Below are 22,769 nucleotides of genomic sequence, written 5' to 3'. Positions count from 1 at the left end.
TCTGCTTGTAAGCATAATGCAATAAGCATCAGTTGCTGAGACGCCTGGATGTCTGGCACAGTGAAGACAAAGCATGATGAAGGCCTGGCCCAGGACCTTTATGAGGAAATCAGGAGTCAGGCTGAACTTGTACATTTCGTTTACTGATAACCTGAGCCGATCTGTGTGCCAAAGTGTGTGTGGGCCAAGGCTGATACTATCAGAATTATTTTGCAGGCCTCCTTCTGAAGTATGCAGATTCACTGAAAAGACGTGTGGGTAAAGACTGAGCGATGACACTGATCATGCTTCTGGAGAATTCGGAGTACAGTGACCAGTATACCTTTGCATGTCCAGAAAATAAGTATTCCACATGATCGCATGTTACCTGTTCTGACAAGGGACATTATACTATCATTCCTTGCTCCTGTGGCAATATCTGCAAAAATCTCGAAATCACACAGTTGCTCAACTCCAGTGGCAAGGTGCGCCAACAGGAAACACAGCCACGTTTTCAAATAGATGTTATGATGTTTGAATAGAGGCCACAATGCTAAGAAGAAAGCTGCGGCTAATGCTGAAGGCCAAAGTAATAACAATGAAACCTCCACCTTACCTGCAAGTGATGCGCTGGAAGACCGCTCCTCATAGCCATTCAGCATAATCAACTCTCTCACTCCTATGGACAGGGCCCTAAAATTCTACCCCTAACTGGTCACAACAATATTACAAAACACGTAGGCACTGGAGTCTGGCCCTCTGCAGTGCATGGCGTGTCAATACCACTGTCCACACTTGAACAGTGACTTGGACTGAAAGAGGCTCAAAGACTACAACTCTTTAACTAAATAATACACAGGATTCTGAATAATCTCAAGAGGGCCATACCAGAGAAATAGGCATTTTTTCAGATACTGGGATAAAGGGCAGAATCCTCTTACATTCAACTCGGCTGTAGGTAGAAAAATTTGAGGAGCAGATAAAAGAGAAAAGTAGTCTGGCAGAGACCATGGGACAGAGTAGGGGTAGAACGGATAACTCAGACCAAGATGTCACGTACTGAAGTGTTCCTGAATGCGGTTCAGGATATTCATGCTATGCTTGCTGTCCACCATGTTGATGGCTAATCCACGCTTCCCAAAGCGACCTGTCCGACCAATCCTGTGCAAGTACGTCTCGTTATCTGGATTTCCGTCCTTATCCACAGGTAGGTCAAAATTTATGACAACGGACACCTGTTCCACATCAATGCCTGAAAGAAAACAAAATAATAAGCACATGCGAGGGGTTTAACAGAGCATTACATACTTGACAATAAAAACCTTAGTACAGATAAGGCGACTGTAAAGAGCAGACATCTCAACAAGTGTAAGCATTACTATCTATCCCAAAACATAGGAGGCGGCCAGAAGCCAGGATAAATGTTACAGGCGAGGAAAAGGTGACACACTCCCCGTAGAGGGATTACAAGAAGAGACAATGGACCGGGACTTCCACTGATTCCCTGGTCTCGTGTCTTTGGCATCCGCAGAATGCTGTGACCCATAGGGGTAAGTATTACACCAATAAACACAGTGAAATTGACAGGAACAGAAAATAAGCTAACAGTGAGGTAAGCATAAGGCCAACAGACCAACTACTGCCAATAAACAGGGAAAATGTGGGGTGCATACTGAATGCGGAGATGGTACACAATAATTAAAACCCCAGCAGTTCAAAGTGAAAAAATCTCACAAGCAAGATACCAGAAACTTTAGAACTACTGGCACTAACAAGGAGCTTGGCGCACTTTTTTTCTGCAGATGGGATGAACTAGGCTAAGTTTAGAAAGGGAAATTAGTCGGTGTTGGACTTTGGCCCTTAGGGCAGGTTCACCCCTAGACTTTTTGCTTTAAAATGGTGACCTGGCAATGGTGATTTCTGGATTCTGCGCACTTTCACTGTGTCCCAGTGGAAAGTGCGTGCGCACTCTGAGTGCATGTGCTGAGCTAGGCCTGCCCGCCCATAGGAATGCATGGGGAATGTATGTGTCCCTGGTAGTTCCTGATGCGTGGGGTGTACAGGCTTGAGTCTGGTATGTGTGAACTCGTGAGAATGAATGCTGCGCAACGGTATGTGCGGCTTGTATGTGTCTAGTGGGGAAGTATCATTCCTAGACATGGCTGTACGTGTGCAGTGAGGGTGCTGGAGCGTGATTGGCTGGAGCTGGCTGGCATGCCAGGCTCCAGGAGGTCTGGATGGGTCTGCCCGGTGGTGAGTGTGAGATTAGCATGAGTGATGTGTGGGAGGAGTGTACCTGTGTCCTGGATGGGCTGGGTTTTCCCCACACAATGCTGGCTCCGCCCCCCTGTGGTGTGTCTAATGACCCAAGCCCTGCCAGTGAATAGAGAGGGTGGTTGAGGTAAACAGAGTACTCAAGAACCAGCTGCGACTGGTTCCGCCCCCACCCTGCCTTCAGACAAAGGGAAATGGTGTATAAAAATGGGGCTGTGTCCCCACAGATGTTGTTCTCTTCCAGGATCCTGAGTTGGCTGTTGCTGCTGTCGCTGGGCAAGAGGACCGCCACTTGGAGAGTCTCCCTGCCTGGAGACCCAGTGTGCTGGCTCGGGGCCCAGCCCTGCCCTCCTGCCTGCCTACAAGGACCTTGCAGGGTCCTTTCCTGATTTATAGCGCTGGGAGCGCTGTATTCACTTGCCTAGCGCCTGGGAGCGCTTTATTTGACTTGTTACGCTTGTGAGCGCTTTACTTACAGAGGCCGGTGCCCACCCGGCATTGCCTGCCCCGAGCGAGTGTCCACCTCGCTGATTTGGGATTGTTTTGCCCCGGGCAGGTGCCCACCCTGCCAGGGACCTTGCCGCTGCGTTGGCACCCCGAGCGAGTGCCCACCTCGCTAAATATTTGGATTTAAAGCCGGTGCCCACCCGGCATTGCCCTGTGTAATCACCGCCGCCGGCCCGATCCTCAGTGAAGCGCTGTCCCGCCTCCAGATTCCAGGGCCGCGCTGCGATTGGCCGCAGCCGCAACCCGGAAGTCAGGCAGGCTGCGGCGGGACAGGGACAGGCGACCCAGAAGCTGCACAGCCGCCCAATCCCGGTGCGGCCCCAGAGGGAGAGACCCGCCTCCAGGATTTCCCGGTGAAGCGCGGGAGAGTCCTGATTGCCGAGAGCCCAGCAGCAGGAGAAGACCGGCAGTGATTCCCGCCCCCGCTGGAGGCCAGAGCCGGTGAGTGTTGCCACAAGAAGAGAAGGGAGGGGCGCCGGGACACGTTGTCGGTGTCCGCCCCCCCCCCCCCCCCTCAGCAGCGCGACCTCGCGCCCTTGTGTTTAGAGCCTGAGAGGCTATGGGGACATGTGTATTTGATTCAGAGTCCCCCGTGAGGGACTCCAACGCTGCCCACTAGTTCTTCGAGCCCACGAGAGGTTCCCCGCCCGCATCTTGGTTTGTTGGAGCCACGAGGCTCCAGGGGCAGCATCCATTTGTTCAGAGCCCAGAGGGGCTCGTGTGGGCACTACTTGATTCTTGAGTCCAGGAGGGACTCCCACACGCGGCATTGGTGTTTCCAGCCCAGAGAGGCTCCCCCAGTGTTTCTAGGTCCCCCATGAGGGACCCCAACAGCCCGGTGAGGCTGCATTGATTCTTTTAGCCAGAGCCTGAGAGGCTCCAGCATTGCCCCGTCCTCACCAGCTGCCCAGCACTTTGTGGGCAGCTGCCACGTTTAGGCCCTGACATTGGGACACAGGGACTGCTACAGGTGGTGGCGAATGTGGATTTTGCGCTATTGTGTTGCTGTTCCTTGCACCTCTGATTGTATGTTATGCTTCATGTGCTTTACCTTTACACCTCTGAATGGGTAGTTTATTCATCATGTGTGTTGTTGCTTTTACACCTCTGAATGTATTGTGATGCATCATGTGTTTCCTTCCTTAGACCCCTACAGGTATAGCGATACTTAGGTGGTTTCCTTCTTGCTAGTACAGGTGGTACTAGCGAGGCCCAGGTTCCTTGTGTGATCTCCTAGGATAGTGAGGATTGCATAGGTGGTGCTCACCTGGTACCAGTAGTGGCTGGTTGTGTGTCACAAGTTTTATATTTTGTGCTACAGTGATTTACATTCTAAGTGCTATTTCTGAAAGTGTTACTTCTGATTCCTGACAGTGGTCCAGGTGGCCCGGTCTTGTACATATCCCCTGTAAATTCTGCCCGTGCCTCTGGCACATTGTAAAGTGTGTGTTTTATCTAATGTGTTTTGGTGTAATACAAAGGCTATTTTTATATAACCTTGTGTGGAGTTTCCTTTGTGGTGGGTCCTGGATGTTGTTGCTGGGGTGCGTGCGCAAATACTTAACTTACATCGCCTCCAAGTTTAGCCTTGCTGCTCGCACCACGTTACCTAGAGGGTGAGCAGGGGTTATCTTGGCGTGTAACTCCCTTGCCCTGACTTGGGAGTGGTGGTCTCTGACTGACTTTGGCGAAAGCCCTGGCCAGCCAGGGATCCCGTTTCCAACAGTCGGGGAAAAGGCCTTTTTCGGAATATACATTCCCTTAGCAGAACCTTTTTCATGTGCCTCAAGTACAAAATAGTGCCAGCTGCAGTCGGAAAACTCAACCGATTCAGATTCTTTGAGACTTAGAATCTAATACACATTGCTAGATACATGAAGTATGAGAAAGCCCTGTAGGCGATTTTCAGATAGTCTTTGGATCACATACCAAAACATGAATGCAGGATAAACATTCTTGGAATTAAGTAAGTTATTTAGACCGCAATGGTGATTGAGTTCAATTAATGAACACATCTAAGGTCCAATGCGGAAACCTCCTCGGAAATATTTAAACAACTGCTTAAATCCTTTTAGAATATTTCTAACAATTGAATAAACATTTAAGACCATCACTTAACACACACATGCTAAATGTCGGAAGCTGGCTCTCTCTATATAGTGCACTAAACCGAAGTACACTGTGTAGACAAGTGCAGGCAACCCTCATTAGTTTACAGGGGCTTGCTTCAACAATCCCAAAGAGCTCTTCGAGGTGGTAGTGTGGGCAAGCAGCTTTAGGCTCATCAGAGGGGAGTGCTGAGCATTTGTTGTACATACACAGCCAATAAATGGGACACTCGACAAAGAAATTCGACTCCAATTTATAAAAACACAGATTTTTATATTGTTTTAGGCACCAAGATCTTTGTGATCAGGTAAGTACTTTGTAAGAAAAGTTTAAAGCATTTAATAGACAACATTGTATACGTGATAATGGTAACCTATGGGAGAAAATGTATACTGCATACGCCCACTAGTCAATGACTTACTGGACTGTTCTTCAGAACTTAAGGTAAGTTGGGGCCAAGGTCCAAGGCAATACCAACAGGTCACCTAGGTGAGCTCTGGGGCACCTGGGTGCAGAGGTGCTTGTTCATGACGGGTGCCCTATTTAAGTCAATGGGAAAAGTTCCTGCAAGAAAGATGCTGGAAATGTAGACAGGGGGAGGGACAGATCTGGTTGAACCCAAAGGGGGACGCTGGTCTCGAGGGTCTCTGTGGAACACTGTCAGTTTACCTGCACTCGGGCTGGGGGCTCATGTGCAGTGTTGCTTTGCCCGGCAGTGTCGCATTGCGGGAGGCTCCAGCAAGTGTCTGTTTCCTGCAAAACCGGCTGCAGGCAGGGACTGGGGGGCCAGTCCGGTTGAACCCAAAAGCGGGCTCAGCTCTTAAGGTTCTCAGGACCCCGGATGCACCATTGGCCGGCCCCCCCTCCGAACTCGGGGGAGGGGGAGGGCGCCCGAGCACTTTGTTGAGGCCGGTTTTCGGCTGATTTTGTTACATGGACGATTTTGCAGCTATGCTGCAAAAACGGCCCTGTAACAAAAACAGCCCCCAGGGGCCCAAAACCAGCCCCCACCCGTGCGGCGCACCGGGGGATTGCCCGGAGCCCGCTATGGCCAGTCCGGGCCTGACAGAGACTGTTTCTTCACGGGTTGACGTGGCGATGAGGTCCTAACAGGTCAGCTGGGCCACTCTTAGTTGCTGGCCTCTGTGGTGCCAACATCACTCGTTGGCTGACAGTCTTTGTAGGGTCAGTGTCCGAATTGGACCACCAACAAGGCTTGGCTGCTGCAAGGGGTCTGGTACCCCGGATATTGGTGCTTGAGGGCCTAGAGTCTCGTTGCTCGCTGGGGAGACTGGGCTGACCTCTGGGAGCACAGAACACCTCCTCCTAGCTGCAGCATCGGAGAGTCTGGTAGTCAGCAGATCAGTAAACCCGAGCTTGTGTTTTGGTACCTGAAGGATGCAGGAAATAGCTCCATTACTCCACAGGAGATGCTGGCTGTTTTTCGAAGGGCTGGTAGTCTTCACAGGCCTTTCGGGGTCGTACAGAAGCAGGACAAGTAGTAGGATACAATGCACCCTTCCTTAGGGCTGTAAGTTCTGCTGTAGGGCCCGCTGTAGGGGTGACTTACATATATATTGTATGCAGTGACTTGGATAGCACACTGAGGTGTGTGCCATGTCTTGTTTTAACCATGGTTTTCACCACGCAGCCTGCAATGGCAGTCTGCATGCAATTGATTTGGTTCCCTTAGGGTGGCATAAGACCGGCTGCAGCCCTTCGGGACCCTCTGTGGTACTCCGGTCCTATGTACCAGGAAGTACCATGTCCTAGAGACTTACATGGATGCAACAGAGTGTACCAATTGTGTCAGTTTACCGGGTTTAGGGAAATAGCACTGGGCCTGGTTAGCATGCTTCCAGTACACTTTCAGTCAAAAACATCAGTATTGGTGAGTAAAAAGTGGGGGTGACCATGACAGTAAGAGGCACTTTCCTACACTAAACAATTAAAAGAACAGACTTACGGCCATAAGTTAACAATGAAGAAGAACTGTACAGACCAGGAAACGGAAAGAATACCTACTTTGGCACTACAACCACAAACTTCATTCTGCATCTACGAGATGGAGGGACTGGTAAAAACCTTTTCAAAAGTCAAGGAAGAAAAACAGGCAAAATGGCTGCAAAGGCAACAGGAAAGCAAGCCCATGTATCCATGTTATGAGTAAGCATACAGGCTAGAGTTGCAAAGGAACATTCATCTGCTACTCCCCATTAACTGTGACATGGACTACTTAGTCTGCATACAGCAATTGATTCTGTGCTACATTTATAGCATAGGATTTACTGTGATGTCTGCGCCAGAGCCACTCGGGATGCTTTATGCTGCTGGGACTCCGTGATTCTTGGTCTTGGCATCATAAATGGCTGTCATTTTAGTACACAATGGAACCCAAGGAAGCAATATGCTAGGGACCTTAGGGAAATTACGTCTTTACACAGAACAAGGGTCCCTAGACAAGAAAATATATTCTGCAAAATAAATATAGGCTAGATAGCAACTATATTCTTTGTCCAGCCGGACAGTATTTAATTTACAATAAGTAAAATGTAGACAAGTATAGTGTAATACAAACAGGACACCAGCCGATGCCCAGCTGATACACTTAGGAAAGGACAACACAAAAATATATACAGGCAATTCCGGTAGTCTGTGTATCACAATTCACAGTCAGACAATACAGTTAGCACACTATTGTTTGCATACATTAGCATAATTCATATACATATAGTGTGGCAAGGTCAACGACGTTTCAAACCCTATTTATAGTCTAGGTTCATCTTCAGGACAAAACAGTACATGCCTTCTTATTAAAAAGTCAAAATTAACTTTTTTTACCCATACTGCCGGGCTAATATGAGGGGCCCAAGCCAGAATAGTAAAGTGGTGGTCCGCCGAATATGTTGACGGCCAGCAGTCAACCGTAATAGGGGCAGTACGATAAGGCGCAAGGAACGGGTCGACAATGCGGTCCGCCCCCGAACGCGGAGGCAGGGTCACAAGCGATGGTTTGATTCTGTTTGCTCAAAGGCCCATAGAGATTTGTTGGCGGCTCTAAAAACTGTCCCGAGAGTAAAAGAGGAAATTGCGAGGCTTAGGAAAATTTATAAGGCCGCAGTAAAGAACCGCAAAGATTCCATTAAAAGTGAAGCATGGGATAACCTCCTCTCGGCGGCGGTGTTGAAGGACAGCAGGAGATTCTGGGAACTTATTAAGCAGCCCCTTTTCTCGGAGGACAGCAATTCACCAATGGATTGTGTGATTACTGAGGATAAATGGTTGTCTTTTTTCAAAAATGTATATGGGGGGGACTTAGTTGATGTGCATATCGACAGGCGCCTATCGCCCAACGGGCCTGTACATTCAATTGTTTTTAGCCCCCAAGAAGTAGAAAAGGCACTTGCGGAAACCACTAAACACAAGGCACCTGGCCCCGACGGAGTTCCGGCCGACTTTTTCATGTTTTCACCTAAAATGTGGTCGAGGGTGTTGTCCAACGTGTTTAATGCTGTCAACGATAACTCAGCTCCTGCATCATGGGCTACATCTACCATCGTCCCCATTTACAAAAATAAAGGGCAGCGGGATGATCCAGCATTCTATAGGCCTATATCCCTTTTGGACTCTACCGTAAAGATTTTGGGGAGAGTCCTCTTATCAAGACTGAGGGAGAATGTTGAGGGCTGCGGCGGTTTGTGTGAACTACAATATGGTTTCAGAGAGAGTAAAGGTACAATAGAGCAATGCATTAATCTGTATCTACTTACCTCAAAGTACACGTTGGCTAAGGAGGGCTCAGTGTACCTGGCATTCATGGACCTCTCCTCGGCCTTTGATCTCGTTAATAGGTCCAAATTATGGTCGACCCTCCTGGATTTAGGTATTGATGAAGCCCTGGTTATGTTTATGGCCAAACTGCATCAGGAGCTTTTTGCATCCGTACGAGTCTCTAACAACGGTAGGCGTACTCCTTTATTTAAATCTCTGAAAGGGGTACGGCAAGGTTGCATCTTGGCACCCACGCTTTTCATCATCTATATTAATGGACTGGGGGCTTACCTGAGAGGCTTGAGCACGGACGTTCCACGTGTAGGAGATGACCATATCCCGGCACTCCTGTACGCGGACGATGCCGTGCTGATCGCCCGCACGGGTAACGGGCTACAGGTCCTTCTTAACTCTTTTGGCTCTTTTATGGAAAATCTGGACCTTAAGGTCAATGCGTCCAAATCGCATACAATGGTCATGGGCAGAGAGCGTGCGAAGAGAAGTCACAAATCTTTTTTCTGTAGTGGGATCCCTGTTTCGGAAGTAACCACATTCCCTTACCTGGGAGTTTTGTTCGACCAAAAAGGCACCTGGGGACCACAGATAAGTGCAAAAAGGCTGGCAGTCACTAGATCTGCTTCTGCACTCTTGGGTTTTGCTGGCAAGCTGGGTGCCAGGCCCATGGAAGCATTGCTGAAGATCTATAAGAGCAAACCCGTTGCCATTGCCTCATATGGATCTCCTCTGTGGGGGTATGTTAATCTTGACCCCATTCAGAGGGCAGAAAATAGATTCATAAGATCACTCCTTTCTGTGCCCCAGTCAACCCCAACTTATTCTATTCACAAGGAGGTTGGCCTACCATATTTGTCGGACTCATTGAGTGTAGCACCATTGATCATGTGGCTTAAAATGTGGTTAAATGTTGATCTTCCGCTGAACCATAAGATTCTGAGGGATGTCCAATCAATGGATAACTACAGTAAAATCCCATGGTTGGCTTACTTAAGTAAATCATTTAAAGATTTGGGTCGCCCAGATTTGTTCCTCTGTCCTGAGAACATTAGGGCCCAAGACATAGCCTTTATAAAAAAGGCATTTAAAGAAGGGAAGGAAGCCTGCCGCGAGGTATTTGAGCTGCAGAAACCAGCAGTTAGGGCTCACTACCTATTGGTTAGCACTCCTAATTTGGCACCTTATCTTCGCTATGTAACAATCCCTTACCACAGGTTTTTATTAACTAAACTTAGGTTTAATCTTATTCATTTCCACCTAGGCTCTTTTAAGGGATGGCAGAAGCCAGAACTAGCCGCCCCTTGTAGCTGCGACAATTTCTCTGTGCAGGATACAATGCACTTCGTCATGTTTTGTAGCCTATATCATGAGCAGAGGAAAAAATATTTGCTCCCTTTATTTAAAGAATTAGGGTTCACACAGGTGCGCCCGGCGCTGCTCTATTTACAGCTCATGACAAACCCATGCACAACGTTTAGATTAGCAAACTTTTTAGTCGTAGCCTCTAGGGCGAAAGCTGTTGGACAATCTCCGGTCTAAAAGATTTTTTATCTTAATGAGTTTATGTGTATTGTTTTAAATATAAATGTATCCTTTTTAAATTGTGTAAATAGTATTTATAATGTATACTGTGTATGATGTTTTTTAGATGTTAGGAAACTTAATTATGTTTCTTATGTCATGTTTTAATTGTTTTTGTTTGTTTCTTTGTATGACTTTGAATAAGTCGAATAAAGATATTCTGACTGACTGACAATAGTGTGCTAACTGTATTGTCTGACTGTGAATTGTGATACACAGACTACCTGAATTGCCTGTATATATTTTTGTGTTGTCCTTTCCTAAGTGTATCAGCTGGGCATCGGCTGGTGTCCTGTTTGTATTACACTATACTTGTCTACATTTTACTTATTGTAAATTAAATACTGTCCGGCTGGACAAAGAATATAGTTGCTATCTAGCCTATATTTCTTTTGCAGAATATATTTTCTTGTCTAGGGACCCTTGTTCTGTGTAAAATCATAAATGGCTGTAGCAGCATAAAACTAACTAGAACCTTCCAGAACACACTGATGCTGGTTCACTAAATTCCCTAGATGATTGTAACGGGGTTATAAACAAATGATATAAGATGCACAAGACAGTTCCTTGGCCACTGTGCACACAATCATGATACAACTGTTATCTGTGGACATTCAATTAATCAACAACTAAATGCCATATATTGTAACATGACCAGGTGGTGAAGCACCATCTCTTACCTCTTGCACAAACATTTGTCGTCACTAATACTTTTTCTTTTCCCTCTCGGAAGCGATCAATCACAGCAGCTCGCTGTTCTACCATCATCTCACCACTCAGCAAAGCCACTTGGTGTCCTTCTTTGACCAGTTCTGCTGCCAGCCACCCAGCTGTCTTGCGAGTCTGATAAAAGAAAAAAGATGTAAGCTTCAGATGTTTCTGGCAATATAAAGACACCTGCAATAAGGTAGTGCTGCCCACAAAAGGAAACATGGTAAAGACTGAAAAAATTCTTCTCCTAGACTCACATGACAGAAGATCATGGCCTGAGCTATGGTGATGGCCCCGTAGATGTTGCAGAGTGCATGAACTTTCTCATTTCGGTTGCTGCACATCACGTAGTACTGCTTGATGGTGTCTAGCGTCTCCTCTTCTCTCTTCAGTTTGATGATATTTGGGTCAGGAACCACTTTTTGAGCAAATCGCCACACAGATTCTTCAAAGGTGGCAGAGAAAAGAAGCATCTGGCAGTCACGGGCTAGCATTCTGGGGGGATAAAATAGGAGATAGATCAGTACCACAAGATCAAAGGTTTCCCAAAGCAGTACAAGGAACCTCTAGCACTTTTATGCAGCACTAACCCTCCTTTCTCAACGGCTATGAAATATTTCTATATTGGAAGGGCCAAGACCCTATCACAAAGCTCTAGAAAGTGTAGCCGGTATCCACTCCTGATACACACAGGTCCTGCTCTCCCATAAACCAGGGCAGCCATACTCCTCTTTTCTCCATCTACCTAGACAAGCATATACTATCTAATCTGTGTCTTTTGACCGTGTTCTGATTTTCTATTTCAGCTGGTGGTCACTCAGTATGACAAGCATGCTCTTTTTATGCCACATAAGCCTTTTTTTTTTATTTATTTTTTTTAAAGAAAGGACATGTCTACCCCTTCATGTATAAGGGGTATGGTCCCCTCAGGGACAGAAAAGTAATGTGTCCAATGCGCTGAATGTGACAGTTCCTTTATCAGTTCTAATCCTTGACAAGGACTATGGAATATGCAGAGGTCAAAAGAGATGAAACATACCAAGTTCTCACCTCTGAATCCGGATGCTCTGATCTTGATGGCCTTGCGTTGCAATCATCACATCCGCCTCATCCAAGACAAACACCTTTATCTTTCTGGGATCGATAAACTTAAGCTTTGAACACCAATCCAGGACAGTCCCAGGTGTTCCAATCACAATCTGCTCCTGAATCTTCACCCCTCTCTCCACTGGCAGCAGCAAAGTAAGAGTCAAAAAAGTGGTACACATTAAGAGAAGAAATTAAAAAACAAGTAAGGGTTTAAGGATAGCGGAATGATGTGGGCTGATCAGTGACAGATGAAAAGGCATTAACAGATTAGCAGAGGTCATAAAAGAAGGTAGTAGAACATGTGGAACATGGAGAAAATTAGATAAAACGTATTAGATGATACCATCAAGACCACAAAGTCTCAGCTTTTTACTGTATAGGAACTTACTACGTACCAAACAAAGGATTTGCTGCAAGTCATGTCAGCAGACAGAGTTTATCAAGGGTTGCCAGGATGAAACAACCAGGAATAGCAAGACACAGTGAAGGAATTCACTATTAAAAGTTTGATTATAAACATAAGTGATTCGAACTCGAGAGTTCCCATCTGTACTATTATAGATCTAGCACAATGTAGAATTCGTTTGAGTTGTGGGATGTTTAAGGAAACTGTAATAAGCTATTTTGGAGGACTACTGGAACTTCTGAATGGCCTAGGACTATGGAGGTATTTTCTGGAGATGCAGCGGTCTAGACAAATTTTAATTTGCCAGCATTCTTAGAATTGCTGTCACAAGCCTATTGGCGCTCATGGTTTTGTGGGGTTCAAACAATAATCCACATTCAATTGCCATTATTATCCTACGTCTATCAGAATGTAGGGTGTGACATGGAATGTGTCAGTAACCACTGAGGTGGATTTCCTAAGATCGTTTTCATGATCCGGACTGCTATTATCATGAGAACATGGGATTCTTTAAGGAAATATAAAAAATAAAATTACCTTTGGTGGTCAAACGAATTAGAGAAATAAAGTGTTTTACCAACTCTTGTGAGTTAAGCCCTTCACGTCCCAATAAGAAGTGCATGTGCCAATGAAAAATATAACACAGATACTTATACATAACACTTCTTCCAGCACTGACAACAGCCACCTCAAATGGGTTCAGACTATCATACCAGTCCTTTTTCACATGCGGTTTACAAGAACCCACAATGCCAAAGACACAGTAGGCACATCATAAGAAGGCAGCAGTGTTGCTCAAGGACAAGTCACCTTTTTCTTACTCTTCTTCATTCCAGCCTCCATTTCTCCAAAAGGCAAACAGTCTTATCACACCAAGTGGAGGAGAAATTACATATTAATTTCTCTCATGTGAAAACTGAGCCATGGCACTGCCTAAATGTAAAATGAGGGCATTCTTAAAGCACTCAGAAATAACTGGGCTAAGGGCTACAAAATGATTTGTGACTTATTGGCTCTCAACAGGTTCTGTTACCCAGAATCCCTTGCAAACCTCAAACTTTATCCAAAAACAAAAAAAAAAAGACATTTTCCTCATATTTCCTTGATGGAAAGTTCTGGAATCTGTGGGGATCCACAAAATTCTACCCACCCAGCACTCTCCAAAGTCTCCCGATAAAAATGGTACCTCACACGTGTAGGTGGGCCTAGTGCCCGTGACAGGAAACTGACCAAAATGCAACAGAAACACACCACATTTTACAGTGAAAACTGACCCTTTGCTTGCAAAAGTGCCTAGCAGTAGATTTTGAACCCTAGCTCTGCAGGCAACTACGGAAACCTAGCAAGCCTATACATTGTTTAAATGTATACACCCAGGAGAATCCAGGATGGGGTGACTTGACTGGTTCTCACCAGGTTCTGTTACCCAAAATCCCTTGCAAACCTCAAACTTTGAAGAAAAACAAAAAAAAAGAAATACCTCACATTTCTGTGATGGAAAGTTCTGGAATCTGAGTGGGTCCACAAACCTCCACCCACCCCGCATTCCCTAAAGTCACCTGTTAAAATGGTACCTCACTTGTGTGGGAGGGTCAAGTGCCCGCGGCAGGGAAGGGCCTAAAACGTATTGTGAAGACATCACAATTACCTCCCCTTTCCACTGATACCTCTCCCATGTGTTTCGGTGCTCGGGCGGTGATAGCCGAGGGAGCACAGAAACTGTGAAACTGAACTGAAGTTTCAGTTTCGTTGTAATGACAGCGCGCCATGCGTGTGATCGTCATTGCAAGGAAAACCAAAACAATGCCTTGGGAGGTTGGGGAAGCTCTTTGAAACCGTTGGGTGCAAGTGCGCTATAAAAGTATTTTTAACATAACATAACCTCCCGAGGCAAAAAATATTTCAAAAACGGGCAGAACATGATAGGGGTTTTGCAAGTTTGCTCATGACGGAATGGTTCAGTCATGAGCACACTTGCACTTGTGCTAATGATGGAACTATTCCATCATGAGCACTGAAGGGGTTAAAATGCCTTTTCCATAACGCTAGAGTTACTGTAAACAGTGCAATCCGATTTGGGCATTTTCCAGGATCACAGCCTAGGCCTACTATTCCTGAATGAGACATGGCTCAATAAATTCTCCCTACCTGCCATTAATGTAATGACTACCAGACTACTCGATCAAGGGGTTAGATCACAGATAGACCAAGGGACGTGAAGGAGTCATATATAGAGACTGCATCATACAAAAAGTTACAAGAAATACAGGTCTCCAAGTTCCTTTGCCTGGCAGCAGAATTTAAGTTGACAAACAAGACAGCCATCAAAATAAACATTATCTGCCACTCTTTGGAAAACAGTTGTGTATTTACTGAACAAGTGATAAAACATTTTACTGAAAAAGCAACGGACTGTAATTGACACTACTAGGGGATCTTAACCTTCACTGAAATGGTATGAATGACTCCTATGCCTCACAACTGTGATTTTCTAAATAATAATGAACTACCATAAAATGTGTGGTACCCAACCATGTAAACCGGTCTACAATGGATTATTTTATCGCCAACGAAGTGGCTCAGAACGGCCAGGCACACATACTGGTTAACTGGTCGGATCACAACCCAATTACGTATTTAATCATCTCAGAGTGGTGACTGAGGGTGAGATAATAACACAGACCCAAGCAAAAGGTTAAAGATACAATGCATCGCTATATCCCCAAGGAGGTGCAGGAGAGGTACAGAGGCGCTGGGTGAAGAGGTACAGAGGCGCTGGGTGAAGAGGTACAGAGGCGCTGGGTGAAGAGGTACAGAGGCGCTGGGTGAAGAGGTACAGAGGCGCTGGGTGAAGAGGTACAGAGGCGCTGGGTGAAGAGGTACAGAGGCGCTGGGTGAAGAGGTACAGAGGCGTTGGGTGAAGAGGTACAGAGGCGTTGGGTGAAGAGGTACAGAGGCGCTGGGTGAAGAGGTACAGAGGCGCTGGGTGAAGAGGTACAGAGGCGCTGGGTGAAGAGGTACAGAGGCGCTGGGTGGAGAGGTTAATGACTGATAGAAGAGAACGTGGGATGGGAGTCCATGTGTCCACATTGAGCCGCTTCCAGGTGCTTTGCAGGCTCGCACGCATAAATATCAACAGTGGCGGTTTGACAGGTGCTTTGACACTCGGCCTCTGGGAGGGCGACCCCGCCTGGATGCGAGAGAGTCATTTAGGGGTCCGGGGACAGGTGCTTGAGAGGGGCCAGCGCAGGTGACCGAGTAGCAGGAAATCATGGATTGGTGACTTTATTACTGCTGTCCTGAGAGAGGGGTCCTTCCTTCCACTGTGTGACCTCCAGCGGTTTAAGTGGGATGAAAAAAAATCGGGGGGATCTCTCAAAGGGCATAGCTGACGTTATTAAGGACGTGACTTAAAATCACATAAGCTAAACATCTGTGCTTAGTATAGTGCGCCACCCGAGTGCTGCTTCTGCCACTGCAACCAGATATATAATACAATACGTAACATTCACCTACAACAAGTTAGGACTATTCGCTTTGTCAATGGTTCTTAGTTCTATAAGGTAAATAAGCAACAACTATGGCTTAGTTTTCTAAAATATAAAAAATTCTTCAGTTCTGAAATGGCGAGGCTGCGAAAGAACTGTAAAGCTACTCTTCGAAGCCCCACACCCAAACCCTGCTCTGCCCTCAGAGGGCTCCTGTAAGTCCCCTCTGCCCTCAAGAGGGGGTCGTTTTGTTAGTAGGTGTGACTTTCTGCCACTGCCCTTAGTGGGCTGGGGAGTCTGTAGTTTCTGTCTATTTATTGAACCTGTGTGACCTCCTGCCCGTTTCTTGGACCTGTGCGACGCCTCTGCCCTCAGAGGGCCTGGAAGACGCGCCGGTCTGTCATCAGCGGGGGTCCGAGCACAGAAGCAAACGTGGAAATAAAGATGGCGGGGAATCGGAGAGTGAGACTCTGGAGCACAAAAGGGTCCAGAAGGCCCCCTGGGGGCAGCGAGGATGCGTCTCTGATATTTATATTGCGCTCTTGAAAGGACAGACAGCAGCTAAGCTCCCCCAGCTCTCACACCACCCCAAGTCGGTCGAAGTTCTACAGAAAGGGGAGAGAAAGGCAAATCAGACAACAATAAACTCGATCAATGTGTTTCCATGATCCAATGGTGCGTAGCGACAGGTCAGTGGCCGGCCAAAGGCTCCTTCCTGTCCCTCCTTTTGTTGCCTGGTGTTGTTAAAGTGAAAGCGTCAGACATCTAAGAAGTCACATAACGGAGACTGAAGCGCCGCGACGAGCTTCTGAATGACAAAAACCTTCTGGCGGGGAAAAAGCTCAGCAGTGTTCGGTGAGATGCCGGCGCTGCATACGACGGGTCACTACTCATGGCAGCTTTAAACATATAATTACAAACGCATACCACTACAGCTGACATTGCTCCAATTAGTGTCTCTATAAAATAGTGCTCAACCACGACATAAAGCCCACCATGTCACGCCGCAAGTACATGATCCAGTTCGGATGGACGAGCCGAAAAGGAGACAGGGCGGGAACAAAGAAGCTTCAAATAGGGAGTGAGCATTTACCATAAACAATGACGCTTGCCAATAAAAAGGATAGGCGGGGCTTCCACTCCACTTCTAAAATCTCCTAGATTACAAGAGGCCTTACAGAGCGAGCAACGCATGCGCTGCTACGCTAGGCGAGACCTAAAAACAAAGACAGCATACTCCAAGCTAAGGCAATAGGTTCTTCTGTTCCACATTAGACTAGACATTGTACGGCCTAAAATAACTCTACATGAAACCTATTCCCAAGTTAGCGGTCATAACTACTATAGAAAAATGTTAAGAATAATCAGATTTCTTTGTTAAAAAATGTCAAACGATTGCAGAGCCCTACCCACACAAGCAGATGACAATACAATTAAAATTAATTTTCCAAAAATATGATGGTCTTTAACAATTAAAAAATATATATATGAAAACGAACCCAGGAAGACCATTAGGAATACAAGACCATCCTCTCACTTCTTGGATGCGATACCTGCTTTAATACTGAAAGACATCAGTCCATCTCTTACCCTTGAGTAACTTCAGGTGAAGCACCACACTGTCTTAAAGTCAGACGGGTCATCCTGCGCCTAATAAAATAACAAAAAACTATTTTGCAAAAACTAATCTTACATCTCTGCCAGAAACCTACTGAAAACAGACCTACCTGAATATATACAGTCTGGATTAAAATTTGGAGAAGCATTGTCTCCTCTTCAACCTCAATTTACAGTAGCATTCAATCATAGGGGCAGAAAGGTTTTCAATGGCACAGCTCCCAACTGGGTTTGTTATTTTCTACGTAACCAATTCTAGCAAATAAAAGTGAACAATCTCTCAGAAACAGTAGGTCTAAGCTAGGGGTTTTCACAGGGCTCAGTCCCATCATCAGACTCTCTTCAATATATATTTGGACTATCTTAACACAAGCCTCAGTTTATTGTCAGCTTTGACGAAGACATACTCTCAGACACTGGAACACAAGCAATCCCCTAAGACATTTCGCCACTTGGAACCAAACTTCCTCACAACCTAATTGCTTCTCATCTCATACTACAGAGCTCAATCATTGTCTAATCATGGCTAGACACACTAGATGCAGAAGACAGCAAACCTCATTACATGCACAATATATTACTTGGCGTCACTCTAGATTACACACACACACACACACACACACACACACACACACACACACACACACACACACACACACACACACACACTATTGCCCTAACAAAAAAAATACTTTGTACTAACTGAAATCATTCATTCCAGAATCAGACTTTTAAAAAGTGTTACAATTAATAGGCTTATAAAGACTCCACTATGCTCAACTAAATGGGTATTATTAAATTACAAATAACTCCTCTGAAGGCTACCCTTTAAGCTCCAGCAAAGGTACTATCATAAGTTAAAAACATTAATCACATCACCCTAGCAGTCAGAGGTCTCAAATGGCTCCAGGGCATTCCTGCTCTTTACATGGTGTTAAATCTGTGCTTCTGGAGCCAACTTGGTTTAGAAAACCAAAAAGCATTTCACAAGAATCACAAATGTGCCCATAAAATGGAGAACCCGATACCTCTTATATTACAATAAAATCCCTCTATGGAAATACACAATAAGGAGCGCAAGAACATTATCTTCAAAGCTTACCAAGGAACGGACAATACAGGTTTTGATCTCAGAACAACAGAGATGATCAATTTCTCCATATCTTGTTTATTTGTTCTTGTTTATCTGAAGTATCTGATGTTACAAAGATATTCTGTAATGTGACACTATGAGGTCTAGGTCCAGAAGGTGTGCTCTGTAGATAACTCTTATGTTGTAATCTTCTATTGATTTCAATGGTAATGCTTTGCCTCTGTTAAGAGCGCCTACAAGCTATATCAAGAGCAAATAAAGTGGAAATGGCCAACAAAAGAACTCTAAAATTCTCTCAAGGGCCAACATCACAAGAAGTACTAACGACCTGAGAATCCCATTCTCAGGAACAATATTCAGACATATTTTACTACTAATGTTGACCCATCTTTAGGACAAACCTTCTGAAGGACCTCCAAAATTCTTTTTTTATATTAATTTCACTAGAGTCCTTTCATCAATGACACAAACTAGCAAATCAGAACATGGGATTACTAGTGGTTATGTGAAATAAACAGGATATGAAGCAGTCTGCATAAAGTGCTATCAATATCGGCTATGGTTCCATGGATGAAGACTCACATTTGTTTCCCCGAACAGCATATGCCAACTTCAACTCTGGGTAGAATTTGCCCATTTGTTCAATCACCTTTCCTGTTTGAAGAGCCAGCTCATAGGTGGGGGATAGACACAGGCTCTGCAAGAAAAGACAGTGCATAACATACACAGGTGAAGTTTGAAATAAAAAAAATAAAAAAAATTAAAAAAAACACAGGTTATGATCATTCACAGCTTCCAGATTGTTCGCAAATAATTCACGGTTTACAATTTGAGAACATGATACAACCACAAATCAAAATTCTTCATTAATATGCCCGGTCACACTTACAGCAGAAAGTGCGTGTCTACCATGCCCTTAAATGTCACCCAGTCAGTTCCTGTCTACCACCTCCCCCAACGTAGTAAAAACAATGCTTGAAGAAAGCTAAAAATAGGTTACTTTCCTGTAACAAAATTCTACAGCATTTATATGCCTCATATTAACATGCTTTTGAAAACGGCTTGTCCCCAGGTTGGGAACATTTAGTATAGGAGTTGACTATATACAGTATAGAAGCCCATCCTTCAAGTCATGTGGGCGGGTTTAGTCTCCAGGGAGTGGTTGACCTAAGCTCTGTCCACGGAGTCTGTAGGAATCTTACAGCATGAAGAGTTTATCCTCAATATTATATAACAGCCTCACTTGGAGGAAGGTGGGCTGTGTATACATACGAGTCAAGGGGGCTAGCAAAATTAGTAAATCCTATGTAACTTGCTTTCAAACCTTGGGTTTTTAATGCAATACACATCCTTGTGGAATAGAATAGCATGTATTTGTATTGGGACGCTGGTAATATGAAATGTAATCTTCTAAGGAACATACTGCTCACAAATGTTAATGAAAACACATTTTTGGAAAATCAATGTCCACGCAGATACATATCAGGAAGGCATGTGCGGTCATCCTTCATACTCCTAGTTAATATCGCCTGCAGCAGTGTACTGACATGCAGTGCCACAGTTGTTGCCATGCTTTAGATGGATAGACTGTTATTCTGCCAGGCAAAGGTCTGTTAGTCTTAAAATAATCCAGTTTATGCACACTACAAACCGTGTGACAATATTCTATTTGGACAAGGCTGGCCTTTTAACCAAAAGATCAATAAGAAAGTAGAAGAACATAACTAAATAGTTCAACCCATATATTCACTCCAGACTCCTTTCACATCCAGCACTTTCAGTGACCTATTCAAGCTTAGAAAAATTATGAAGAGAAAAGACAGCAACAGTGTCTAAGTATGGTGAAAGTCAGAGAGAACCGTCGAGCATAACTACTTAATTTCACACCCAGGAATGGCTCAAAGGGTTTTGGACACAAGTGTTGACAGGACAATATTCACTTCTCACATGGGTGCAAGCCTATTGTTGTAATCTCACTGTTTTCTTTTGGTACATTCCACCCACCTCTCCCTTTTCCCCTTACCGTGGTATGTTCCGCTGAAGCTGGACTTAGAATGTCGACAGATGTCTGTTGTTTTGAAGAGTTGGATGGCCAATAAAGCAGAGTTGGAAATTCCTCTGCGTCTCTTGCTTGAACTTTTAACACTGGCGACGTGTTGCTGCGAAGGGGGCAGTTGTGGCCATCTCCCCTCTCTGTACTCTGACCATTAACGTTCAGGAAGGAGGAATAGATAGTAGAAGGTCGTATTCCTCATGTCATCATGTGAAGGGGAACAGAGTTGGAGGGGAATCAAAGTGTAGCGGTATCAGAGGTCATACTGGGTAATTAAGCGAACCTTGCCAGCGGGATATAGAGCTTGAGTGACGTTGTGAAGTAGCATGTCAAAAGGTGTTGCGGAGTCAGCCTATCCCTCAAGAATGGCAGTGTAGCGGGAGTCCCTTGTTACAACCTACTTGCAGGTCAGCAGATTGCTGGTGGTGGCGTCACGTTGACAGAAGGAAGCTCCTGTGGTACGCCGGTTGCAGAGTCAGGTACTCATTGAATGACTCATCGAGTGTGAGGAAAGGTGGAGAGTCCTTCGTGTTAGCTGTGGGCGAAGAGCGGATCTTGCAGCAAGAAGGGTAGCGGCGAAGAGCAAGTGGAGTGACGCTTGTCGGTTTCAACATTCGACGTGCACTCCTGTCAGCCTTGCGGTAGAGGCAGCTTTTCAATGTGTGGGAGCAGGAGCCATGAGGGAGACTTCTCTCCAGGTCATGCGCAGATCCCTGCTACCATTTCCAGAGGTAGCATTTTGTTGAAGTCTCTCCATCCTGTCAGATGCGCATGGTTGTCATAGAAACAAGGGAAAGGGAAAGATCCCTAAACGCCAGGAACTGCTCTGGAAGGTGCGCTTATGTGCGGTGTCAAATAAAAAGGCACCTCTTCCGCCCCATAGACGTACAGCGGGGATGTATTAGTATTATTTGCTCATCTGCTTGAAGATTTGGTTATACATACATATACGCATGGGCTAAGGACTGTAGTGTAAGATCTGCTGTGCATTTTCACGTCCCTGTGTCAATTGACATTGTGCTTTCTGGAGACTGTGTTTACACCCTTAACCAAGGCACTTGGAGATGCGCTGGGTAGTTATGACTGGAGTTATTTTGTGCTAACATGCGCTGTTGGTACTGGCATATTCCACAATTACGTTACTAAGGAGACTCCTCCTCTACTTACTAGTTTCTCCACTGCATCACTGCCTCTTAGACCTTTTTCTTCATTTTACTGTGGGGTGACTGTTTTGTACCATGATAGCAGTGCCAAGCATGACCCAGCCACCTCCACTTCTAAACAAAATAGGAGAACCTGAGATATGCTGGAAGGAATGGGTCAAACTTTTTTAATCTTACTTAATTGCCATAGGTGGGGAACCGTTCACTGCAATGCGCAAACAGCACATCCTTCTTCACAATTTGGGTATATAAGGGCTGAAAATTTACGAAACGTTGCCCGAACCAGAAAACCAAAATGGCGAGAGAGTGGAAGGTATGGATGATTTTGCCACTACTATGGTAAAGTCCGAAACACACTTTGGGGAAAAAATAAATGTAGTGTTGGAATGGCACAAATTTTTCAGCAGGTCCCAAGGAAAACAAGAGTCAATTACCAGCTACATTGCAGCATTAAGAGGTCTCACCTAACTGTGCGAATTTGGAAATTTGACAGACTCTTTAATTAGAGACCAATTGGTACGGTGCACCAAGAATGTGCACATTCAAGAAAAACTTAGCAAAGAATCCCTGCCTTCGTGAAGCAGTCCGTATTGCCAAATCAGTGGAACACACCGCTAAATGTATGAAAGAGATAAAAACCACAACAGAAGTGGTAGCTAATATCCAAGAGGAAGTGGAGGTATGTGAGGTAAATAAAATGCAAAATAAGAATAATGTACACAAGCTCCCTGGGAATGAAAAAATACAGATGCTACAGGTATGGCAGCAGCAACCATCTTGCTAACAACATTCATTGCCCAGCTTGGAGCGTCACTTGCAAGAAGTGAAGTAGGAGGGGACTCTTTGCAAGGTCTGCAGGGAAGGCGATCCTCATCATGGAGAGGGTAAGAAATAAAATGTGTCTTGCCCAGTA

At 45.3% G+C, this 22,769-nt stretch overlaps 1 protein-coding gene across 1 annotated transcript in view; it reads right to left on the bottom strand.

Moving 5' to 3' along the window:
• LOC144754794 (ATP-dependent RNA helicase DDX19B) overlaps positions 1–22,769 on the bottom strand; it is a 152,164-nt gene that overhangs the window by 3,768 nt on the left and 125,627 nt on the right. Inside the window, exons 8-12 of the mRNA XM_078643008.1 lie at positions 19,223–19,337; positions 11,998–12,175; positions 11,205–11,442; positions 10,917–11,079; positions 1,040–1,231 (exon numbers count right to left, since the gene is read on the bottom strand). Coding sequence (XP_078499134.1) covers positions 1,040–1,231; positions 10,917–11,079; positions 11,205–11,442; positions 11,998–12,175; positions 19,223–19,337 — 886 coding nt within the window. The remainder of the gene's footprint in view (positions 1–1,039; positions 1,232–10,916; positions 11,080–11,204; positions 11,443–11,997; positions 12,176–19,222; positions 19,338–22,769) is intronic.

Source organism: Lissotriton helveticus, chromosome 5_1 (genome assembly GCF_964261635.1).
Source record: "Lissotriton helveticus chromosome 5_1, aLisHel1.1, whole genome shotgun sequence".
Lineage (NCBI taxonomy): Eukaryota > Metazoa > Chordata > Amphibia > Caudata > Salamandridae > Lissotriton > Lissotriton helveticus.
The sequence above is the reverse complement of the archived record's forward strand: the minus strand, read 5'-3'. Positions and strand labels throughout refer to the sequence as shown.